Source organism: Saccopteryx bilineata, chromosome 1 (assembly GCF_036850765.1).
Source record: "Saccopteryx bilineata isolate mSacBil1 chromosome 1, mSacBil1_pri_phased_curated, whole genome shotgun sequence".
NCBI lineage: Eukaryota > Metazoa > Chordata > Mammalia > Chiroptera > Emballonuridae > Saccopteryx > Saccopteryx bilineata.
Window position 1 is genome coordinate 298,367,712 of NC_089490.1, and position 20,628 is coordinate 298,388,339.

General features: G+C 46.5%; 1 protein-coding gene across 1 annotated transcript; it reads left to right on the forward strand.

Annotated features, from left to right (window-relative positions):
* The first annotated feature begins 984 nt into the window (after window positions 1-984).
* TTC23L (tetratricopeptide repeat domain 23 like) lies at window positions 985-16,390 on the forward strand. The gene is given in 6 exon segments (XM_066252751.1): window positions 985-1,013; window positions 1,378-1,555; window positions 4,237-4,357; window positions 8,880-9,122; window positions 11,670-11,763; window positions 16,339-16,390. Coding segments are annotated over 6 exon segments (717 nt in total).
* The last annotated feature ends 4,238 nt before the right edge of the window (window positions 16,391-20,628 follow it).

A 20,628-nucleotide genomic window follows, 5' to 3' on the forward strand; every position in this document is an offset into this window, starting at 1 on the left:
GTCTTTTCTTTCTTCCTTCCTTCTTTCCTTCCTCCCTTCCTCCCTCCTTTCCTTCCTTCCTCCCTCCCTCCCTCCTTTCATTTCCTTTCCTTTCCTTTCCTTTCCTTCCTTCTTTCCTTCCTTCCTTCCTTCCTTCCTTCCTTCCTTCCTTCCTTCCTTCCTTCCCTCTCTCCTTCCTTCCCTCCCTCCCTCCCTACTTCTCTTTCTTTCTTTCTTTCTTTCTTTCTTTCTTTCTTTCAGTGAACATTCATTACTTATCTAATCAATGGAAAAGAAGATAAATTTTATTTTGAAGATTTATGCAATGGCTAAACTTTTTTCCCCCCATTGATTTGAGAAAGGAGAATGGCTGAATTTTTAAAAGTTATATGACTACAAAGGTGATTCCTTTGGGGGGGAATTAATTATAATTAATTAAAACTTTTATTTTTGCTTTTAAGATCTAAGAATTCTACTTATTCTGGATCACTTTATTAATTTTTCTGGTAATGTTAAGATAGATTATCTCTTTTATTGTATAAGATTAACTCTTGACTTTTATCTTTACCATTTTAATTACCATTTATAATGTTTCAGATTATAAAGTCAGAGATCTATGTTGAGTATGTGTGTGTGTGTGTGTGAGAGAGAGAGAGAGAGAGAGGGGAATATGTTCACCCTACTCAGCTCTTTCTCCACTGTTTATTTCTAACACAATTGAGTAAACCATTTCTCTTCTTATTCTCCACTTAACCCAGTGTGTGTTGCCTCCCCTCTCAGTGGGACAACATTCTCTTTAGTTAGTTGGTCACTACATGTTGAAGCTTTTAAGAAATATGAAAGAGGACATGTGAAGTCTAGCCTCAAAATGTTAGTTCCCTTTACCTTATTTTATTATATCTATTTTCTTTCCTGGTTTGGATCAGAATTTTAGAACATGAAAGATCTTTGAGATCTTCCAATTCAACACTTCAGGTCATGAAGCTAATCAAATACTAAAAGGTAATGTTAAAAGAGCAGTTACTGAATAACAGGTATTATGCTAAGTGATTTATGAGTATTATTTCACTAATCCCATAACCTCATCAGGTAGGTATTCATACTGACCTCATTTATAGAGAAAGAAATTAGTTAATAACTAGCTTAGGGTCATAGGGTCAGTAAGCAGCAGAGCTCTGGCTCTGATGTAGGTGAGTGGTTCACCAAATCTGTTTCACTTGAACCACCACATTGCTGTCCTAATGGTGATCGTGGAGGGTGACATGAATTTACAACCTAGCTTTATTTCTTCAAGTTTATTTTAGAAATCATATTCCTAACCTCTGTGTCCTTCAATTTTACCTTGTTTGATATATGCAAAGGTCAAATCTGATTTCATATGTCTCTCTGGACACACAGATCAGAGCATACCAAGATCCCAGCACACCAGCAAATGGAGGAGTTGTGTTCTGCTTGTGGGACCAGAGAGGGTGAAGAAGACACTAAAGCCAAGGAGAAGACCAGGACTGTATGTCTCTTCCCAGAGAGAAATGAGCCTAATTGCAGAAGAATAGCTCAGCTGATGAAGGAAAATATGGTGAGATAAAAAAGTTGGTATGTTTTAGTTTCCATTTAAAAGTATGTCCGTGATTAGAGGTGCTCTGCCTTCATTGCAGACTGAAGCACACAAAGGGGATGTATTATACGCAGGAGAAAATAAAGCAGCACGTAGTCAGGTAGCCAGCTCGCCTTCAGCTTCCACTCATGGGTCATGGTGCATTTTTCCTTGGGGTATTTGTGCTCCTAGCTTTACACTAAAAGTTCATGTTAGGTTCTTTCTGTTACTGCTTGATTACCTGTAATTAAAAAACTTTATTTTTGATTGATCCTGAAAGGCTTCAGGATGATATCTTTTGGATAACAAGAAGGCCTGCCTGACCTGTGGTGGCGCAGTGGATAAAGCGTCGACCTGGAAGTGCCAAGGTTGCCAGTTCGAAACCCTGGGCTTGCCTGGTCAAGGCACATATGGGAGTTGATGCTTCCAGCTCCTCCCCCCTTCTCTCTCTCTGTCTCTCCCTCTCCTCTCTAAAATGAATAAATAAATAAAAAGAAGGCCAGTGCAGTGAGTCAGGAGGCTGAGAACAAGGGTAGCCAGGCGGTCTAGGCTCAGGTCTGGCCAGGATCTGGGTAAGGTGCCTGTGGTTACAGTGGACTCATAAACAAACCAAAGCACCGGAAATGAGAGTGAACAGCAGAGGTCAGAGAGTCTAAGTATGCGTTTCTAAGAGGGAAGCAAGGACTTGGGAACTAGGACCTCAGAGCAAGTATTTATCAGGAGTGGTCAAAATCTAAGAGCCTGAGACAGCATGTCAATGACCTTCATTAGTAGAATGCAGGGACCAGCTTGCCGCTGCAGCATTATTTATCAAGAAGACTTTCTAGCCATTCCTCACCAGGGGAAAAATTATTTTTAAGTCCCTGTGTGAAAAAAAGGGTCTGCAGATGGCTTAGAAAGGGCTGAGAGGCACTTGGGAGGCAGAGGATAAAGTCTGATCCCTCCCTAGATGGATATTTCTGTCAGTTTACCTCTACATTATCCAGAGAACTTGCAAAGGACATTCAACCTGGCCTGGACCCATTAGTATTTCATAAATCCAGGCCAGGAGGATCACTTCTAAAAAGGTATTTGTTCTGGAGGCTTTTAAGGCTTGACAGCTCCACGGTCAGTTTGGATACTGACACGGAATTAAATCTAGCCCCGCCCAGGACTCGTAGCCTGAGGGGCAGGAGAATTGCCCAGCTACAGTAGTGCTGGGCCCAACTCCAGAGCCCACAAGGGTTGTCTCAGTTTCCCCAGGGCAGGAAGTCTGGGGACAGATGAACACTGAGTGGCCAGAACCAGGACAGAACTCAAAGTTTTAGACTTTGTTCTAGCAGTTTTTCATGGAATTATGCTTCTTCCTCAAAATAGACATTAGTATTTCCAGTGATCAGCCCATGGAGAACTCTCAGAAATTCTGACTGAATGAATGTTTTTAAAGCCTGGGGGGAAATGTCCCTCTCACAGTGTTGGCACCTGTGATTTGAGCTGGGAGCAGGTGAAGCCTCAGGTTAGGGAGGAGACAGGGTTCAGGCCGGAGCAGTTCTTGGATGACTGAACATGTCTATTGCCCTGTAAATGGGTTATATTTAGATAGTCCTTAACAAGTTTGGATCACTTTGATGCTGACTCATTTTCCTCACAATAACACCATGAGGTAGACAGCACAGATTTCCAAATAGAGCAGGCAGCTGGAACTCAGACTGATTTTGCCCAAAGCAACATAGTGGTGAATAGTAGCACGGGAACTGAAACTTTGGGCTTTGATTCCATGAAGCACTGTTTTTACCTCCCCAGGAAATAAATGCCTGGCTTTACCAGTTAGTTCAGCTAATAAATGACTATGTAAAGCCACTAGGACTGGAAGATGCAATTCCGTGATTTCTTACAGAGCCCTGCCTGTCAGTTGCACGGGATCGGGGGCTCTCTCTCCACCGCATCCCTGCGTTTGCTAATAGATTATTTCTTTGATGAATATTGAATGAGTATCTCCTCTGTGCACAAGGCATGTAGTAATGAGAATGAGGAATAAACTTCTGTCCTCAAGAAACTTACCTTCTATATGGAGAGATGTAATAGACAAAAGCTAATAGTTATTACATTATTAGAGGAAGATAAGTGCCATAAAGAGAAAAAAATAGGTAATGGGATAGCAATAAGTGAAAGGCTATTTTAGATGAAGTGGCTGGGAAAGGCCTCTCTGAGGTGGTGAACAAAATGAAACAAGAGTGAACAACAGGGCTCTGGCCAGTTGGCTCAGTAGTAGAGTGTTGGCCCAGTGTATGGACATCCTGGGTTTGATTCCCAGTCAAAGCACACAGGAGAAGCATTCATCTGCTTCTCCACCCCTCCCCCTTCTCTCTCTCTCTCTCTCCCTGTCTGTGCTGTGGGGAGGAGGCTATGGGAGGCAGGAGGGGAGCAGTGAGGAGGGCTGCGTGGTCAGCCACACAGAAGATGAGTGGGGATTGAACAAAGTGCTCGTGGCAGGACTGAGGAGAAGGGCTTAGTTTTCGGACTTGGAAATAAGGTGGGATCAACAGGAGGCAATAGTGGGACGTGCAGTAGGAAGGACAGAGAGGAGAAAGCAATGTCAGATGACACAGCCCTCCTTCCAGGGAGAAGCGCATGGTTGGAGCGCTGTCTCCAGCCCAGGAAGCATAAAGACTTACTCCCTGCAGAATACCCAAGCGAACAAGGAGCTGATTTGCTGTCATCCTTTCTCGGGTTACTTTGGGGAAGGACACTGGGCACATGCCCAGGCTTTGGCCAACCTGGCTTACAGCTGCCTAACTCTCAGAGGTGCGTGGTTTCCCCAGTTGGGTCCGGTGTGCCAGCCCATGAGGGTTGAACAGAGTCCACACACAACCACAGTGGCAGGCAGGGGGCAGCGGGGAGGGCTGACGGAGAGCCTTAGCTGTCCCCAACTCTCACCTTGTCCAGAGGAGGGAACGTCCAAGGATGAGGCAGGCAGCGTGGCCAGGATCTTAGAAATAAAAGTCATAACAATGGTGATGATAGTTAGTATGGTACTTAGCATGTTCCAAGCTAGTCTCATGTAGTCCTCATAATATACACTGGAGGAAGATACTGTTATGATCCTGACCTTTCCTGGAAGACAGCCCGGTGCCTCTCACTTTAGCTAGAGCCCTCCTGCAGTCTCCTCACTTTTCTGAAGTCTGTGGTCCAGGGACTAAACAAAAGCTTTGAAAAGATGCAAACCTTCAAGAGGAATGAAGTGCTCGCTGAGCCCTACTTAGTGTTGCTGTCACTAATGCTGCAACTGCTGTGAAATGGACAGAATTGATAAGCCAGCTCTCTGCAGAGGGGCGTGTGCGCGTCTGAATGTGTTCACCCCTCCCTGCCCTTGCACGTGTTTTAGAGCCATTCGACCTACCCGCCTCATTTCTCCATGAGACTTTCCAGCACTGGGGGTAGAGTCAGGCCAAAAGGCTGATTTCTCTCCATAAACAGTCTTTCAGCACGTGTTTAATGAGAAATTAAATATGCGAACTTCTGAGCACTTTTGGAAATACAGGACAAGGCGCGGAAGGCGCAGTCTGCCTTTAGAGAACGTCCACCAGGTAGGAAAGGTGAGCTGCATACAGACACTACGACGAAAGGCACCGCATGGGAGGTACAGCCACGTGAGGGATTTAAATACAGGGCTTTGGGGAAAGTTGGGTGAAGCCATTTCTGGCCAAGGTGGGATAGATTCAGGGGGAAGTACCATTCACGAAGGCCCTTAAGAAGTGTGTAGGGTTTGAATGGGCAGAGGAAGAGTGGGCATATCTATGAAGAAGAAGGCCAGGGCAAAGGCAGGGAGGCAGGATGTGCAACATGTGCTTAGAAAGCAGTCAGCAGCCTTGTCCAGCCGAGGTTGAGGCCTGAGAGAAGGACCTGGAAAACCGAGGATGGTGGGCAGACTGTGGTGGGTATTAAATGCGGGCCAAGGATTTTGTCATTCATTTAGTAGGCAGGGAGGGCTGTTGGGCATCCTCCAGCAGGGAGATGAATACATCAGTGTGCATTTGAAAAGGTCGGTCTAGCAATGATGGCTAGAAGGAGAGTTGTGCTGGCCATCTAAGTATAAAACCAGGCTAGTGACAAGAGGAATGAGTGAAGGGAAACGAAGGACTTAAGAGACTATTATGGGCAGATAGAGTTACCTTTTAAACCAGAAATCCCACTTTTTGGATTATTTCCAAAATACACATTTATAATATATGGCTGAGATTATTCTTTGTAGCATTGTTTCTGATAGTAAAAGATTGGCAACAACCAAGTGTACCCATTGCCGGAGGACTAACACTACACGCACCTTTAGAAAGAGCACAAGGAAGCGCCATGTACAGCCAGGGAAAGCGAGTACCCAGTGCAGTTTGGTGTTTACAAAATGCCTCTTTTTGTGTAAGAAAGAGAGGAAGAGAAATGAGAACACATGCTTCTATTCACATCAAGAGACATTGAAGGATGCGTAAGAAAGAAACAGAAGAGTTACTGAGAGAGTACTTGGAGCAGAAGGGAACAGGATTGGAAGTGAGACCTTAACATTTATCTTTTTGTATGATTCTAACTTTGGAAATGGATTACCTGTTCAAAAATGATCATGGGGGGGGGGGGGGACTGTGCAGGAAGAGCTGCAGGGCATAGTGTCCGATTTAGGGTTGGGGAAAGGTGAAGCCCAAAGATGACCATGAAGCTCCTGGCCCCAGAAGGTGCCATGTGCAGAGATAAGTGGATCAGGAAAGGAGGTGGTCCGGGAAGAACTGTGGGTTCAGGTCTTGATACACTGATTTTGAACTGCAATAGAGAAATCCACTAGTACATTTTTACTTGGTTCTGGAAATTTGGGACCAGAACCTGGGAGGAAGGGAGGAGAACCATAAGCACGAGGAATACCGGAGACAACTCTGTTGGGGACCGAAATTCAACATGGTCTTTGCAATTTAGATTTTTGAGGGACAGAGGTGTGGGGAACTGGCTGTAAGCTGACAGTCTGCCCAACCCTCCACCTCACTTGTCCTGTGAAGTTACTAAAGGCTGGTAAGCTGTGGTGCTGGATTGTTTATACTCATTCTATACCCCATGCCCCCCAAAAAGACTGGAGGCAAGTTTCTTTTATCCTTTGTCCTGTGAAGTTAAGATGTTATGTATAGTGGGAGTTTTCTGCACTTGGTAAAATTCTTGCCTTGGAAATGTGATCACAGATTTCCTTGATTTGCTAATGGCCACCTTGCCCTATAAATAAAGCAGGAAGCGGGCGTTGAGAGCTCTGTTCTTGCCATCAGTATTGCAGAAGCCTCCCCAGCCCATCCTTTTATCTCTAAGCCTATTTTCTTAATCCGTGCCATTCCCACTCAGGACCTGGAATTACTAGCCGTGCTGGTTTGTGGCAGAACTCGGCAGAGGAAAGGGAAAATTATAGGCATGGAGGCAGACGTTGTAGGAGATGTTATAACTTCTGAGAGGGAAAGAGAGAGAAAAAGAAAGAAACTGAAAGACCTTGGAAAACGGACACATTAGTGGAAGGAACCAAAGGGCCCTGTAAAGAGCTAGCAAAGAATCGATCAGAGAAGGTTTATAAAGGAGGGCAAAGTTGGTTCGGTGCCTTGGAGCCCAGAGGAGAAGCCAAGCAGCTAAGGGTGCTGCTGCGAGGTGGGGACCAAGACACCATGACTGGTTTATGGGGCAAGAGATCTTTGGGGCCCTCAGGAGAACAGTTTCCGCGGACGGCTAGAGCAGAAGGCCGATCCAGGGATGAGAGGAAGGAGACCGGACTATGTAAGTCACAGACATGAGAGGGAAGAGGAGGGTAACGAGGGAGGGCAGAAACGTCACATGACTTTATATGAGACGGAGACCTGGGAAGGTTCTAGGCAGTGAGGAAGTTGGAAGGTTTTAGAAAATGGAGCAATTGATGAAAAGGGGTTGGGAAGGTGGACGAATTGAGATTTTTTTTCCCTTTAGGGCTGACTTTAAAGTTTTGTGGGTTTTTTTTTTGTATTTTTCTGAAGCTGGAAACAGGGAGAGACAGACAGACTTCCGCATGTGCCCGACCAGGATCCACCTGGCATGCCCAGCAGATGGGCACTTCTCCTGTGTGCCCTGGCCGGGAATCGAACCCGGGACTTCTGCACGCCAGGCCGACGCTCTACCACTGAGCCAACCGGCCAAGGCCCTGACTTTAAAGTTTAATGAACTGTTTTAAATCAAGATCCTAGTTCAGTGTGCTTAAGCCTCATTGGTCACCAGCTTCACTTTTTCATCTAAAGAACCGAAACAAGGGGCATGGTCTAGTGGAGACAAGGAGCTATGCAATAAATTAGCTGCTGAGCTGAGGGAAACATGCTCCTCTTGGGGGCTGCACAGCCCACACCAGGCACTTGGGGAGCAGGGCCGGCAGGTGTGCAAACCCTCAGAGCAGCTTGCTCGTTTGTTTTCTGTTCTTCAGCCCAGTTTTGCTCTTCTCTGTCTCACAGACCCAGGGAGGCATCCAAATATGATCCCTGTGCTCCTTACTGGCCACTCCCTGGTTGTAGAAAACAACCTAGTTGACAAAAAGACTCAGTTTCCTACTTTATCATCTTGGTCTGATGTCCGACAGTTTTCTGTCGCTGCTATCAATACTTTCCTCAAGACTTATGAAAACTCCCTATGACCTAACAGATCAGATCCAACCTCCTCATCTTGGCCTCCGAGACTCCATTTTGCTACCCAATTCATACTTTGTGTGTGTCTCTAAATTTAAGCCTCCTCTTTCATCGGACTGGTCCCCTTACTGCCTCTGTGACACTCCCACAGGCCCCCCACCCTGCCCCACCAGTGTGCGTGCGCATGGACACACACTTGCTTACTTTTGCTTATTCTGTCTTCACGGCCTCAGGCTGTGCACTCTAAGTGCAAAGTCCTCCTCCACCTTCTCCCTCAGAATCCTAGACTCTTCAAGAATGAGACGAGTCTCACTCTGTGTAGAGAGATTTACCACCTCAGTGTTTCTCAGATGGCCTGCATCATTGTCATCTACTCAGCTTGCCACAAAGGTGGATCCTTGATTCTCACCTTAGAACATGTGAACCATAGCTACTGGAAGTTTGACCCAGGAATCTGCATTTTAGTGGGGTGCTTGTGATGCACGTGCAGTGTGTGGACTGCTGTCACCTAGGCACTGAAGACACAGCCCTCTCTTTTGCCGGAGCCCATTTTTCTCTTCAGTTGAAACATATAGAACAGGCATCTATTTAGTGTTCTACAAAGACTTCTGGGCTTCCGGCCACCGTTAGGGCTCTCCCTGAGAAGCCATGTTCTCACTGCTGCGTCCCAGTGAGGAGCGCCTGCACATCAGGGCCGCAGGAAGGCTGCGGGCTTCAAATACAAGTCCGGCAAGTCATCCCTCCTGCCATCGACTACACGCAGACTGTGAAACCAGGCTCTCAGGGCCACAGGGCAAGCAGACTGCAGGCTGGCGTGGGGACAATGGCAGCCAGGGGGCCTGCGTGGCAAGGATGGAGATGTTACCAGCCCCTGGATGCCGCCAGCCCCGGGGCGCTGAATGTGAACACCTGTGGTGACTCCAGTAGAGTGGAGGAGAGCTCCTGGTGGTGTGCTCTCTGCTGGCCTTTCTCTTTCTCCGGGCTTCCTCCTTCTCGCAGGGACCGCTAGATGTGAGGTGGGCTATGAGATGAGGGAAGAGTTCTGTAATCTGAACGTTTCTGAGTCTAGCTTTGTTAACTGCGCAGTTTAGAAAAGTGCCCCAAACACCAGCCTTTAGTTTGTAAGTCAAGGGAAACAGGCCACAAGGTCCATGTAGCTGGGGTTTAGCTTTCCCTTTGTCTTCTTAGCGAGGGGCCTTACTGCATTTAGAAATTAGATTCTGTGTGTGTGTGTGTGTGTGTGTGTGTGTGTGTCTTTGTCTGTGTATGTGTATGTGTAGCCAATTAGTATCACCAACTTCGTTTTGGAATGACAGTACCCCCAGATGGAAGTCACTGTGTTCGTAAGCTCTTATATTTGCAGTATGCCTTCCTCAGAGGGCTCCGAACACAGCACTCTGTGGCATAACCTAGTTTGTCTTTGGACAGTCTCCATGTGTTTGTAAAAGGGCACCGTCTGTAGCTACTGTTGTCGTTGCACAGTTGGAGGATGGAGAAGCTCTATGGGTTGGAAAGGCCACATGGCATTAGTGGCGGAACAGGGAGTGGGTCCTCAGCTTCCACCCCCGTCTCTATCAGTGGTTTTCAAAGCCAGGGCTCAGACTAAGGCCAGGACACTTGTGTAAGAAACACTTGTGGTGATAATTTAAAATATAGATTTCTGGACCCCATTCCTTTAAAGATTACAACTCAGGAAGTCTGGGGCAGGAACCAAGAATCTATAATCTTTACAAGCATTCCAGATCATTCTGGTGTACCACTGTTTTGGGGGAACACTATTGTAGACCATGTGACAGACACACTGCCCACCTATCCCCATGCAGGAATGTCTGTGACTAAAACTTGTTTCCTTCATGGTTTTCTTCTTGCCACCTGCCTCAAACTTCCCCACGTCTCCTGGCGCAGGGCAAGAAACATACTGAACCCTCCAAGAATGCACCCACAGACCTGAAGGGAAAGGTAACATCAGATAAGGGGAAAAAAAAGGGAATCCTGGAGCTCTGGTCATGCCCTCCTGCACTCTGGGCGTGGCCTGCTCCTGGGGAGCCAACACCCTTCCCTTCCCAGCTGGATCCGGTGATCCGGGGCAGGGGCCACCAGACCAGATGGGCCATAGGAGGCTGGGAGACAGAAACAGGGCCTTGTCGCTCTATTTCAACACCTGGGCCCTCCAGGCCTCTTAGCTCCGTCTAGAAAGGCATGAATGTTCTTCCTGTGTCTGTTCCTACCAGCTCTGAGTGGAGCCATGGGAGGGGGTCTCACTGGGGATATATCCCCTGACCAGTTGAAAGTTTTCAAAGTCTGTCCTGTTCTTCATTGTGTACCCAAGAAAATCATTACTAGCAATGGACATGGGATGGTGGTGGTGGCAGTAGAGGGACAGGGAGCATGGATGATAACTTAAAGCACTGTTTGTCACACTGGTCTGCACATTGTCACCCGCTGGAGAGCTTCAAGAACTAGTGCTATTAGGGCCCCGCCCCGGAGATTCTGATTTACTAGGTCTGGGGTGCATCTGTTCATTGCAATTTTTAAGAGCCCCCTGAGTGATTGTAACACGCAGCACCAACCCTCTGATTTAATGGACTCCTGATCATTTCAGTTTTTCTGAAACGGTGTTGAGAGCATTGCTCATGAAGCTGGAGGCCAACAAAAACAGGCAAAAGCAATAGTCCTCCATATCCTCAGAGGAGCACTGTTATCTGTGCCTTTCCTCAAAACGCTTGGGACTTTGACAGCCTTTTGGTAGCGCCCCCACTTGAAGACGGTCGTGGGTATTTCATGTTCAGGGATAATATAGCCCTCTCTGAGCCCATGTGTCCCCAGTCTCTCTCCTCTCCACACACCCCGCCCCCTCTGCTTTGTTTGGCCCAATGCTTAACTTGCGAAAGCTGACTTATGGCCTTCCTCTGTTATGCCCTTAGCAAGGAGCTGTTGAAAATGTGGGAAATTTTGAAAAAAGAAAAGAAAAGAAAATGTGAGAAATAGAAACTATTTGGGAATTAAGGGGATTTTCTTTCCTGCTGTTTGTCTCTTGCCAAAAACCTGCTTTGCTTGAACTTTTCTAAATTACCCAGAAAGTCCCTTTCAGCAGGCCGGATTCCTCTCCTTCACCATCATAGGGACCAACCTGGGAGGAATGAATGACTGCTGTCATGCAGGAGACACTTCTCAAGAAAACCTAGTGTAAGGTCCAGCGTCCGCTCACCACTCCAAGCGCTCACCGCCCACCCCAGCCCTGGATTCACCAGCCACCCCAAGCAACCCAAGGCCTGTTCCTTTTCCAAGGAATTTTCCCTCCTGGACAATGTGTATGTGCGGGCAATAGAGAACAGAGTGGAGTGCCCCATTCAAATACCACTTTGTTTTCCCAAGGGGTCCTTTCAGTTTGCTTATCATCTGCTGCCCCTGGACCGTGGGGGTGTCTGTGGGCCTGGCATTTTCCTTGACTCTTTCACCAGCAGAGAGGAGCATGAAGGAGCTGAAAGAATTGTAAAAGGGAGGTGTTTGTGGCTGACAAGTTTCAGAGAAAGACCTAACGGTTGCTCTGGGCAGGTAAGGTTAGGCTTTCATGAATGAGGCCTGGAGAACTCTATATAGGGGGAAAATATTCAGAGAAAAAAAGAAGAAGAAGAAGAAGAAGAAGAAGAAGAAGAAGAAGAAGAAGAAGAAGAAGGAGGAGGAGGAGGAGGAGGAGGAGGAGGAGGAGGAGGAGGAGGAGGAGGAGGAGGAGGGGAGGAGGAGGGGAGGAGGAGGAGGAGGAGGAGGAAGAAGAAGAAGAAGAAGAAGAAGAAGAAGAAGAAGAAGAAGAAGAAGAAGAAGAAGAAGAAGAAGAAGAAGGAAGAAGAAGAAGAGGAGGAGGAGAAGGGGAGGAGGAGGAGGAGGAGGGGAGGAGGAGGAGGGGAGGAGGAGGAGGAGGAGGAAGAAGAAGAAGAAGGAGGAGGAGGAGGAGGAGGAGGAAGAAGAAGAGGAGGAGGAGGAGGAGGAGGAGGGGGAGGAGGAGGAGGAGAGGAGGAGGAGGAAGAGGAAGAAAAAAAAACCAGACTCAAATGATAATAAAAGAGACTTGTATTCACCACATTTATATACTGTGCTCTAAGCTTTATGTGCACTGCCCCCATTTAAGCCTCAGCACCACCCCTGAGGTCGTGGAGACAGTGATTGTTTCTAGAGAGAGGGCAATGAGACTGAAGCTGAGGTTGAACACACTGAGGTGACAAGTTTTATGTGTGGGATCCATGATCTGAACTCGTGGAGTCTTAGTTTTTCCTCCTACTGCCTCTCATACTTGCTCTAAAATAGTGTTGTTTTTTATGAGTTGCCACCTACTTTTGTCATTAAGTATGATACCTTAAAAGATGAGGAAGGGGCCCTGGCCGGTTGGTTCAGTGGTAGAGCATTGGCCCAGCGTGTGGAAGTCCTGGGTTTGATTCCTAGTCAGGGCACACAAGAGAAGTGATCATCTGTTTCTCTACTTTCCCCCATCCCCCCTTTCTCTCTTTCTCTTTCTTCCTATCCTATAGCCATAGCTCAATTGGTTCAAGTATATCAGCCCAGGTGCTGAGGATGGCTTACAGAGCCTCCATCTCAGGCACTAAAAATAGCTTGGCTGCAAGCATGGCCCTAGACAGACAGAGCATCAGCCCCAGATGGGAGTCACTGAGTGGATCTTGGTCGAGGCACATGTGGGAGTCTGTCTCTCTATCTCCCCTCCTCTCTCTTGGAAAAGAAGAAAAAAATAATTAAAAATGAGGAAGGAACACTTAATGAAGACCATTTACTGGAAGCCCATGAAAGCTATGCACAGCACGTACATTTTAAAAGAAATTTTTGTTCCTTATGGAAACAAAGGTCATGGAATTTGTTCACTCCGGAACAAGACTTTTGTTTTGCTGTTGAGTTAGGGCTCCTGTGAGAAAGAAGAGTATTTATTTATGAGAGTGGGCTCATCAAATTATCAGAAGAAAAACAGAATAATGGAAGGTTTACTGTTCCCTAGATTTTTCAGATATCTTCACATCCTTGAAAGTGATCTGTTTCCAAAACTGAACACTTGGCATCTGTGGACTGAGGACTGAGTGGTAATAAATGAAATGCATGAACCATGCCTGCCTCCTCTAAACAACCGTGAATGTAGAAGTAAGATGGGAAATGGGGAGATGTTTAAATGTCCGGACTTTTAACTATTGACTTAGGTTCACAGGCCATAAATTAGAGTCTAGGGAATGTCTACAACTGTCACAAGGGGCAGTGCCTAAGCTTTTTGTGCTTAATGTGAAAGCCTTGTTCCTTTTTCAGAATAAATCCAAGTATATGTTTCATTCATTTATTCCACAATATTTATTGAGTGCCTATTTTGTGCATGCACTGGTCTTAAGTGTTTGAATGTTAACTAAATATAACTATATCCTAGATATTGTTCTAAGTACTTAGTATAATTTATTTTATTCAGTCCTCAACATGAACCTAGGAGGAGGTATTTTTATTATTTTCATTTTACAGATAAGAAAATTAAGTCACAGTGGAATAAGTAACTCAAGGTAACAGAGCTGACAGGGACAAGAGCCAGGATTGGGTCATCTGAATCCATAACTCACCTTCTATACCACACAGAGATATGTTTGATATCGACCAAATCTCTGTATAAAAACAAATCTCTTATCCCATTTTGAAGGTGGAGAAAGTCGGCAGCATTGTTCAGGCCAGACAACTTGGCTAATATCTTCCTACAAGCTCTTTATGAGAGACATTATCACTCTATAATTTCTGCTCTTATGGTCAAGGGAACTAGTGTTCTGATTGATCAAAAAACTTTTTGTAAAGAATTATCAGATAACATGCTAACATTCTTTTGATTGTTAATCCTAATCTTCAGAAAAGGATAAACCTTTCACCTTAAAGATACATTGTAACTATTGCAGAATGCCTTATATAAAATAAGTTTATACATATATGCTGGGTAAACAAGTGTTTTTTAAGTTTGCTCACTTGTATTGGGGCAGCACCATGTGTGTATAGTCTATGGAAGGCTGCTGTATGCTTGCCCTCAGGGCTGCAGATTGCCTTCCTGCTTAGGAGGGGCCATTGTTTGCTATTGTTTGTGGAGAAGAGGTTTTTTTCCCCTACAGATTGAGAGAGAGAGAGAGAGAGAGCTGCTTAGGGGCTTGAGAGCCCGGAGATTTTGGCCCACCCTGTTTGGCTGGGGAGTGCTGAGGCTGGTGAGGGGCTGTGAGTCTGGGAGAGTCCAGAGAGAGAGGTAAGTGATCTTCCCTGCCTGTTTGCTCGTCTGTCATTATGAGACTTTAATAAATGGAATGGCCCACCGTTTTCTAGCTCCACAGTTCTTTTACTGCCTTCCCAAATCCAATGCAAACCTGCATGGCCATGGTGGCTGTTGGATGGTCAGCAATGGGGGAAGATCACGTGAGGAACCCAGACCCGGGAACTTTGGCTAGAGCCACCCACAACCATATGCGCCAAAAGAAACTTCCCAGAAGTCCTTTGGAAAAGAGCGACTGTCTGCCAGCCAGTGAGATTTCACCACATCATATTAGCTTGACCGCCCTAGAGACCCTTTAAATATTCCCCACGTAGGTCACCCCATGTGACTTCCCTGGCCCGCATCCCCCTGGACCAGGGAACATCATCAGGCAGGATGCGCTCTGTACTCAATAAAGCTTTTATTATTCCACACTTTGTGGCTACGCCCCTTCCTTCTTCCTTGGTGGGGGGAAAAATACCTTACATTTGGTGCTGAAACCTGGGAGGAGTCAGAAGTCTTCAAGGACCACCCCTCTAAGAACCAGGACCTCCAACCTTCCACCCACTTCAGCACATGGTGTGGTGAGTCCCCTGCCTCCAGCCTCCCCTCAGTTCTTTCCACCGAGACTCCCTGTCTGAAACTGCTGCTGCATCAGGGACCTCTTTTTTGTTCCGTTCCGAGTGCATGTGTGCCCGTGGAGAAGTCCCGAGCACATCGACTTTACCTTATCCATCCAGTGGCCAGAGCTTGAGTTGCGGGATGCCAATTCTCAACTCTGACCACTCCGAGGGCTGAGGGTGGCCGTAGGGGCACAGGAATCTAAACCTAATCCAAATACACTCCTGGAGTTGCCTTATCCGAAATCTCTCGCTCTCTAAGGAAGAAGAAACTGTTCTTCTCTGCTGTGGCCAGGCCATAGAACCCACAGGATAATCGAACCAGGTAGCCTCCTGAAGGGACTTTTGGTTTTAACATCCTCACCAATTTAACTATCGCCAAAAGAACTGGGAACTCGTTGGAGATCCCTTACACTCAGGGCTTCTAGTTATTTGCACTGCTGTCCTAATCTCTGTACCACCTGTTCCACAGCAAAGGCCCTTTTTTTGACCAGAGAAACCTCACCTAAACCCTCCGCTCCTAATCTTTCCTCCTTTGCCGATTCCCAACTCTCTCCCCCTCCTGCCTGACCCCCGGGGGCACCCCTCTCTCAGGACCCCTCTCTGGTCCCTCTGCAGACCTCTTCGCTCAGGTCTCTTCCCTCCAAGAGCCCCTCCCCTCCCTTCGCTGGATCCTGTTTCTCATTCACCTGCAAATACCAGTCTTTCTTTCTCCTCCCCTGCTGGCCACGGGCCCCTCTATTCTCCACTATGTTCTGAAGCCCCTCTTCCATCAGGCCACTCTCAGCCTGCCATTGGCCCTTACACCAGTTCGGAGGATGCCCAACCCCAATTTTCTTGCAGGAAGTTCTGGCCCTGTCCTGCCTCTGGCTCCGGCATTTCTGGCCAGATCTGGGTGCCAGGCTCCCCAGGAGCCCCCCTCCTTTTATTCTAATCCCAAAACCCCTATCTGAGACCTGTGAACATGGCACTTAAAGTTTTTAACGGTCGCGGCTAGTAGGAAATGGCTGAGGCTGTTTGCCAGGCCCGCATGCAGCAGAAGGAATGCTGTTCAGTAAGACTGGCCTGATAAAAGAAGCTTCAATCGCCTCAACCATCTGTGAGAAAAATTAAACGAGAATCTCTCCTCCTACAACCCACTTAACTCCTAATGGCAGCTACCCATTCTTACCTGGGCTGCCCATATCCTAAATCTTCTTCTAATTATCAGTGTATAACTCATATTTGTTCCTCTTTTTCAAATTTTTACAGAATCGCATCTGTGAAGTTTCTCAACTCACGGCCAAACAGATGTTCCTCCTGACACCCCTCAAAGCCACCACCTGCTGATCTCCCCCTCCCCATGATGCCCCTAATCAGCAGGAAGTAGCCAGACGAATAAGCGGCGCCCGTAATTAACACAAAAGATTGGAATGTAAGGTGGTCAGCAATGGGGAAAGGTCACATGAGGAACCCAGACCCGGGAACTTTGGCTGGAGCCACCCACAACCATGCGCGCCAAAAGAAACTTCCCAGGAGTCCTTTGGAAAAGAGCGACTGTCTGCCAGCCAGTGAGATTTCACCACATCATATTAGCTCGACCACGCTAGAGACCCTTTAAATATCCCCTACACGGGTCACCCTATGCGACTTCCCTGGCCTCTAGCCCTGGGACCAGGGAACATCGTCAGGCGGGATGTGCTCTGTACTCAATAAAGCTTTTATTATAACACACTTTGTGGCTACGCCCCTTCCTTCTTCCTCAGCGGGGAAAAATACCTTACAGTGGTGGCCACTCGCCTTACAACATATATGTTTAATTCAACTTGGGAATGTAAAGATGGGGGCAAGGGGAGAGGAGGGAGTAATATTGATTGTGTATCTATATATGTTAGTTGATTTGATTTTACATATAATTTTTAATCTGATCTTCACAACAATTTAGGTATTCTTAATCTTGTTTTATTTGGAGGGAAGCCTAGGTTCTTGGAGTTGGACCATAAAGCTAGTAACTGAGAGCCAGCTTTTTTTTTTTTTTTTCATTTTTCTGAAGCTGGAAACGGGGAGACAGTCAGACAGACTCCCGCATGCACCCGACCGGGATTCACCCAGCATGCCCATCAGGTGGCGATGCTCTGCCCCTCTGGGGCATCGCTCTGTTGCATCCAGAGCCATTCTAGTGCCTGAGGCAGAGGCCACAGAGCCATCCTCAGCGCCCGGGCCATCTTTGCTCCAATGGAGCCTTGGCTGCGGGAGGGGAAGAGAGAGACAGAGAGGAAGGAGAGGGGGAGAGGTGGAGAAGCAGACGGGCACTTCCCTGTGTGCCCTGGCCGGGAATCGAACCCAGGACTCCTGCACGCCAGGCCGATGCTCTACCGCTGAGCCAACCGGCCAGGGCCTGAGAGTCAGCTTTGAACAACCCATGTCCTCATTGTACCTTGCTGTCCCTAGAAAGATAAACCTTAATGAAATACTATCTTATTCCTATTTGATAAATTAATTTAATTTTTTTTAGTTTATTCATTTTTAGAGAGAGGAGAGAGAGAGACAGGGGGGAGGAGCTGGAAGCATCAACTCCCATATGTGCCTTGACCAGGCAAGCCCAGGGTTTTGAACCAGCGACCTCAGCATTTCCAGGTCGACGCTTTATCCACTGCGCCACCACAGGTCAGGCCCTATTTGATAAATTATATCCCCCATTTTGTTTTGGGAAACTTGAAAATTATACAGATATGAAAAAGAAAATAAAAGTCAACTGTAATATTACCACCCATAAATAACTGCTATGAACATTACATGCATATATGTATGTATAAAATGTTCATACCAATTATATATATATGTCAATATCATATTTTAAGTACAGTTTCATAGCTTTTGTAAAGTTAGCACATTTTGAATTTATCCCCTTAGTCTAAAAAGAAAACATGGTTTTTAATGGCTGCTGTATTTTGCTGGATGCTGTGCCATAATTTATATAATGTCCTCCTTTTGGGGGGGATACTTTCAATGTTTTCTCTATCCTCGCTTGTTTTTAACCAAGGAGGAATAAACTAAATCAAACAAAACACAGCAAAAACTTTTAGGCCTGAAAGAGTGGGAGCCAGAGGTAATAAAATTTTATTTTGATTTTGGAAAATTTATGTTGATGGGTGAATTATCCCACCTTATGAATTGCTGGAAGCCATTTTTTTCATTTGGTTTTTATAAAACTAGACTGTAGCATGACATATTAATGGGTTTGATGAATGGTAGTCCGTGGAATCCAGTGGGTAAATGCAGGTTAATTGGTGTTTGTTGACAGCAAGGCCGGATCTTGGAGCCAAACCCTGACGTGACTGGCCTATGAAGGCCAAAATGTTTGGTTCTTAGAATCAGGTTTGTTTCTGCAAAACAAGTGGCCTCTATGACTTTCTGTCTTCATTCCTTTTCTTTTAAACTCTTCCTTGGCCGCCCACAGGTTGAACGTAACTCTGATACTTTGAAAAGGCAACTGACTACGTTACTCTGCGAAGGATGCTAGGCCGTGGGATCAGGTCGCTCTACATGAGGGCTGCTGAGGAGGAACCCGGTTCAGGCCATCTAGCATTTGCAGCAGGTTGGTGGGTTGGCAGCAGCCCTAGCCAGGTGGCCTTGTTTGGCCCCAGGACGGGTTCCCAGGGCCAGGAAAGCTTGGGCTTCTCAGAACGAGGGGCGGGACAGATTTCCATTTTAACCCGACTTCCCTCTAGAGCTCTCCCTCAACCATGAACGATCTGGGGAGAGAACACTGACCCAGGGTGGCTGCTTCTGCTTTGTGACCTGCAGGGAGACGGCATCTCCCCTCCAGGCTGCCCCTCCTCCCTACTGGGCAGGGGGACACAGCCCACTGCGTCTGCGCAGGGAGGAGAGCCCCGCTGGCCACTCAACCAAGGCTTTAGCAAATATAAAAAAAAAAAGGCTTTTTAAATGAAAAATCATGATATTTTGGTACTGTTATTTGTTCTCTAAGCTAGTCTAGGTAGTTGTATGTCCAAGTCTAAGGTTAAGTTAACAGAAGAGTGTTTCACTTGGAGGTAACTAATTTGACAAATGCCTCAGGCAAAACAGAAGAAGGAACTTCGAGTCTGTCATAATTGAAAGAGTCTAGGGCACTTTTGCTGTTATGTACTTGAAACATCTTTTGAAACTAGTACTAGTTAAATTCACATACTCTCTCCTCAAATGAGAACCCTGCTTGTGGCTTCGGGTATTTCCTATCACCAAAACACAGGAAATATTGGATTTCCTCCCATGGTGTGATGGGTAGTGCTCTGGACTCTGAAATATATTGCATTTCCTGTATCAGCGATTTTCAACCGGTGTGCAGCAAGAATTTTTAAAACAGGAAGAGAGGTCAGGGGCATAGACAGAGGCAGATTAAGGTCGGTTGAGGCCACGGGCACAGAAGAAAATATTGGGTCCCTTAAAAAAAAGAGAGAGACAGGGAAAATAAAAATACATGTTAACTGTAAAGCCACCATCACAGCCGCCTGGCCCATACAGGTTCTCATTGGATTAGGACAGACGATAATGAAACCACAAAGCCAAGAACTGGTGGGCCATCATCTTTAATCCTAGCTTGCACCCGGCAGGCAAGTAAAAACACACACAGGGCTCCAAAACCCACTCATTCAGCGCTCACAAAGCTACTGACTTATCCAAGTTTTTTTAGGATCAAAGGTTTCTAACCTCACCAGTCTTATTCACCTCTGTTTCCCATCTCCTTCCTTCTCCCTGCACAAACTGGCTGCTCCATCAGCACTCCACCATCTTGGCTGCTTCTCCTGGCCTCCTCCACGTGGCCTTTCTCTGCTCTCCCCTCTAATGCTAATGTCAAGAACCGAGAGAGCAAGCTCCCGGTCTGCCCCACTTTATAGTGCAGAAATTAAAACTTTTAATCCAATATACAAAATAGGGAAGTCTCTAATACAAAGTCACTTATTTGAGGCATGATGGGAGTGTACCACCCCACATCAAAAAGGGTGGGAAAGGCTTAGTCCTAAAACCAAGCCCCAAGATACAAGGATCCTGCCTGCCCACAGTCTGCCCCCAACACACATTAACGTAATCACGCCCATCCCAAGCAATCACCTGGTCAGCGCCATCTTTTTTTTTTTTTCTTTTATAGAGACAGAGAGAGAGAGAGTCAGAGAGAGGGATAGATAAGGACAGACAGACAGGAATGGAGAGAGATGAGAAGCATCAATTATCAGTTTTTCGTTGTGACACCTTAGTTGTCCTTTGATTGCTTTCTCATATGTGCCTTGACTGCAGGCCTTCAGCAGACTGAGTAACCCCTTGCTTGAGCCAGCAATCTTGGGTCTAAGTTGGTGAGCATTTTTTTATTTTTAGTTTGCTCAAGCCAGATGAGCCCGTGCTCAAGCTGGCAACCTTGGGGTCTCAAACCTGGGTCCTCGGCATCCCAGTCCAACACTCTATCCACTGCACCACCGCCTGGTCAGGCTGCAGTGCCATCTTTAACAAGTGAGCATAATATAATTTATCTGCCCAACATTAACCATATTTTTAAATAAATAAAAA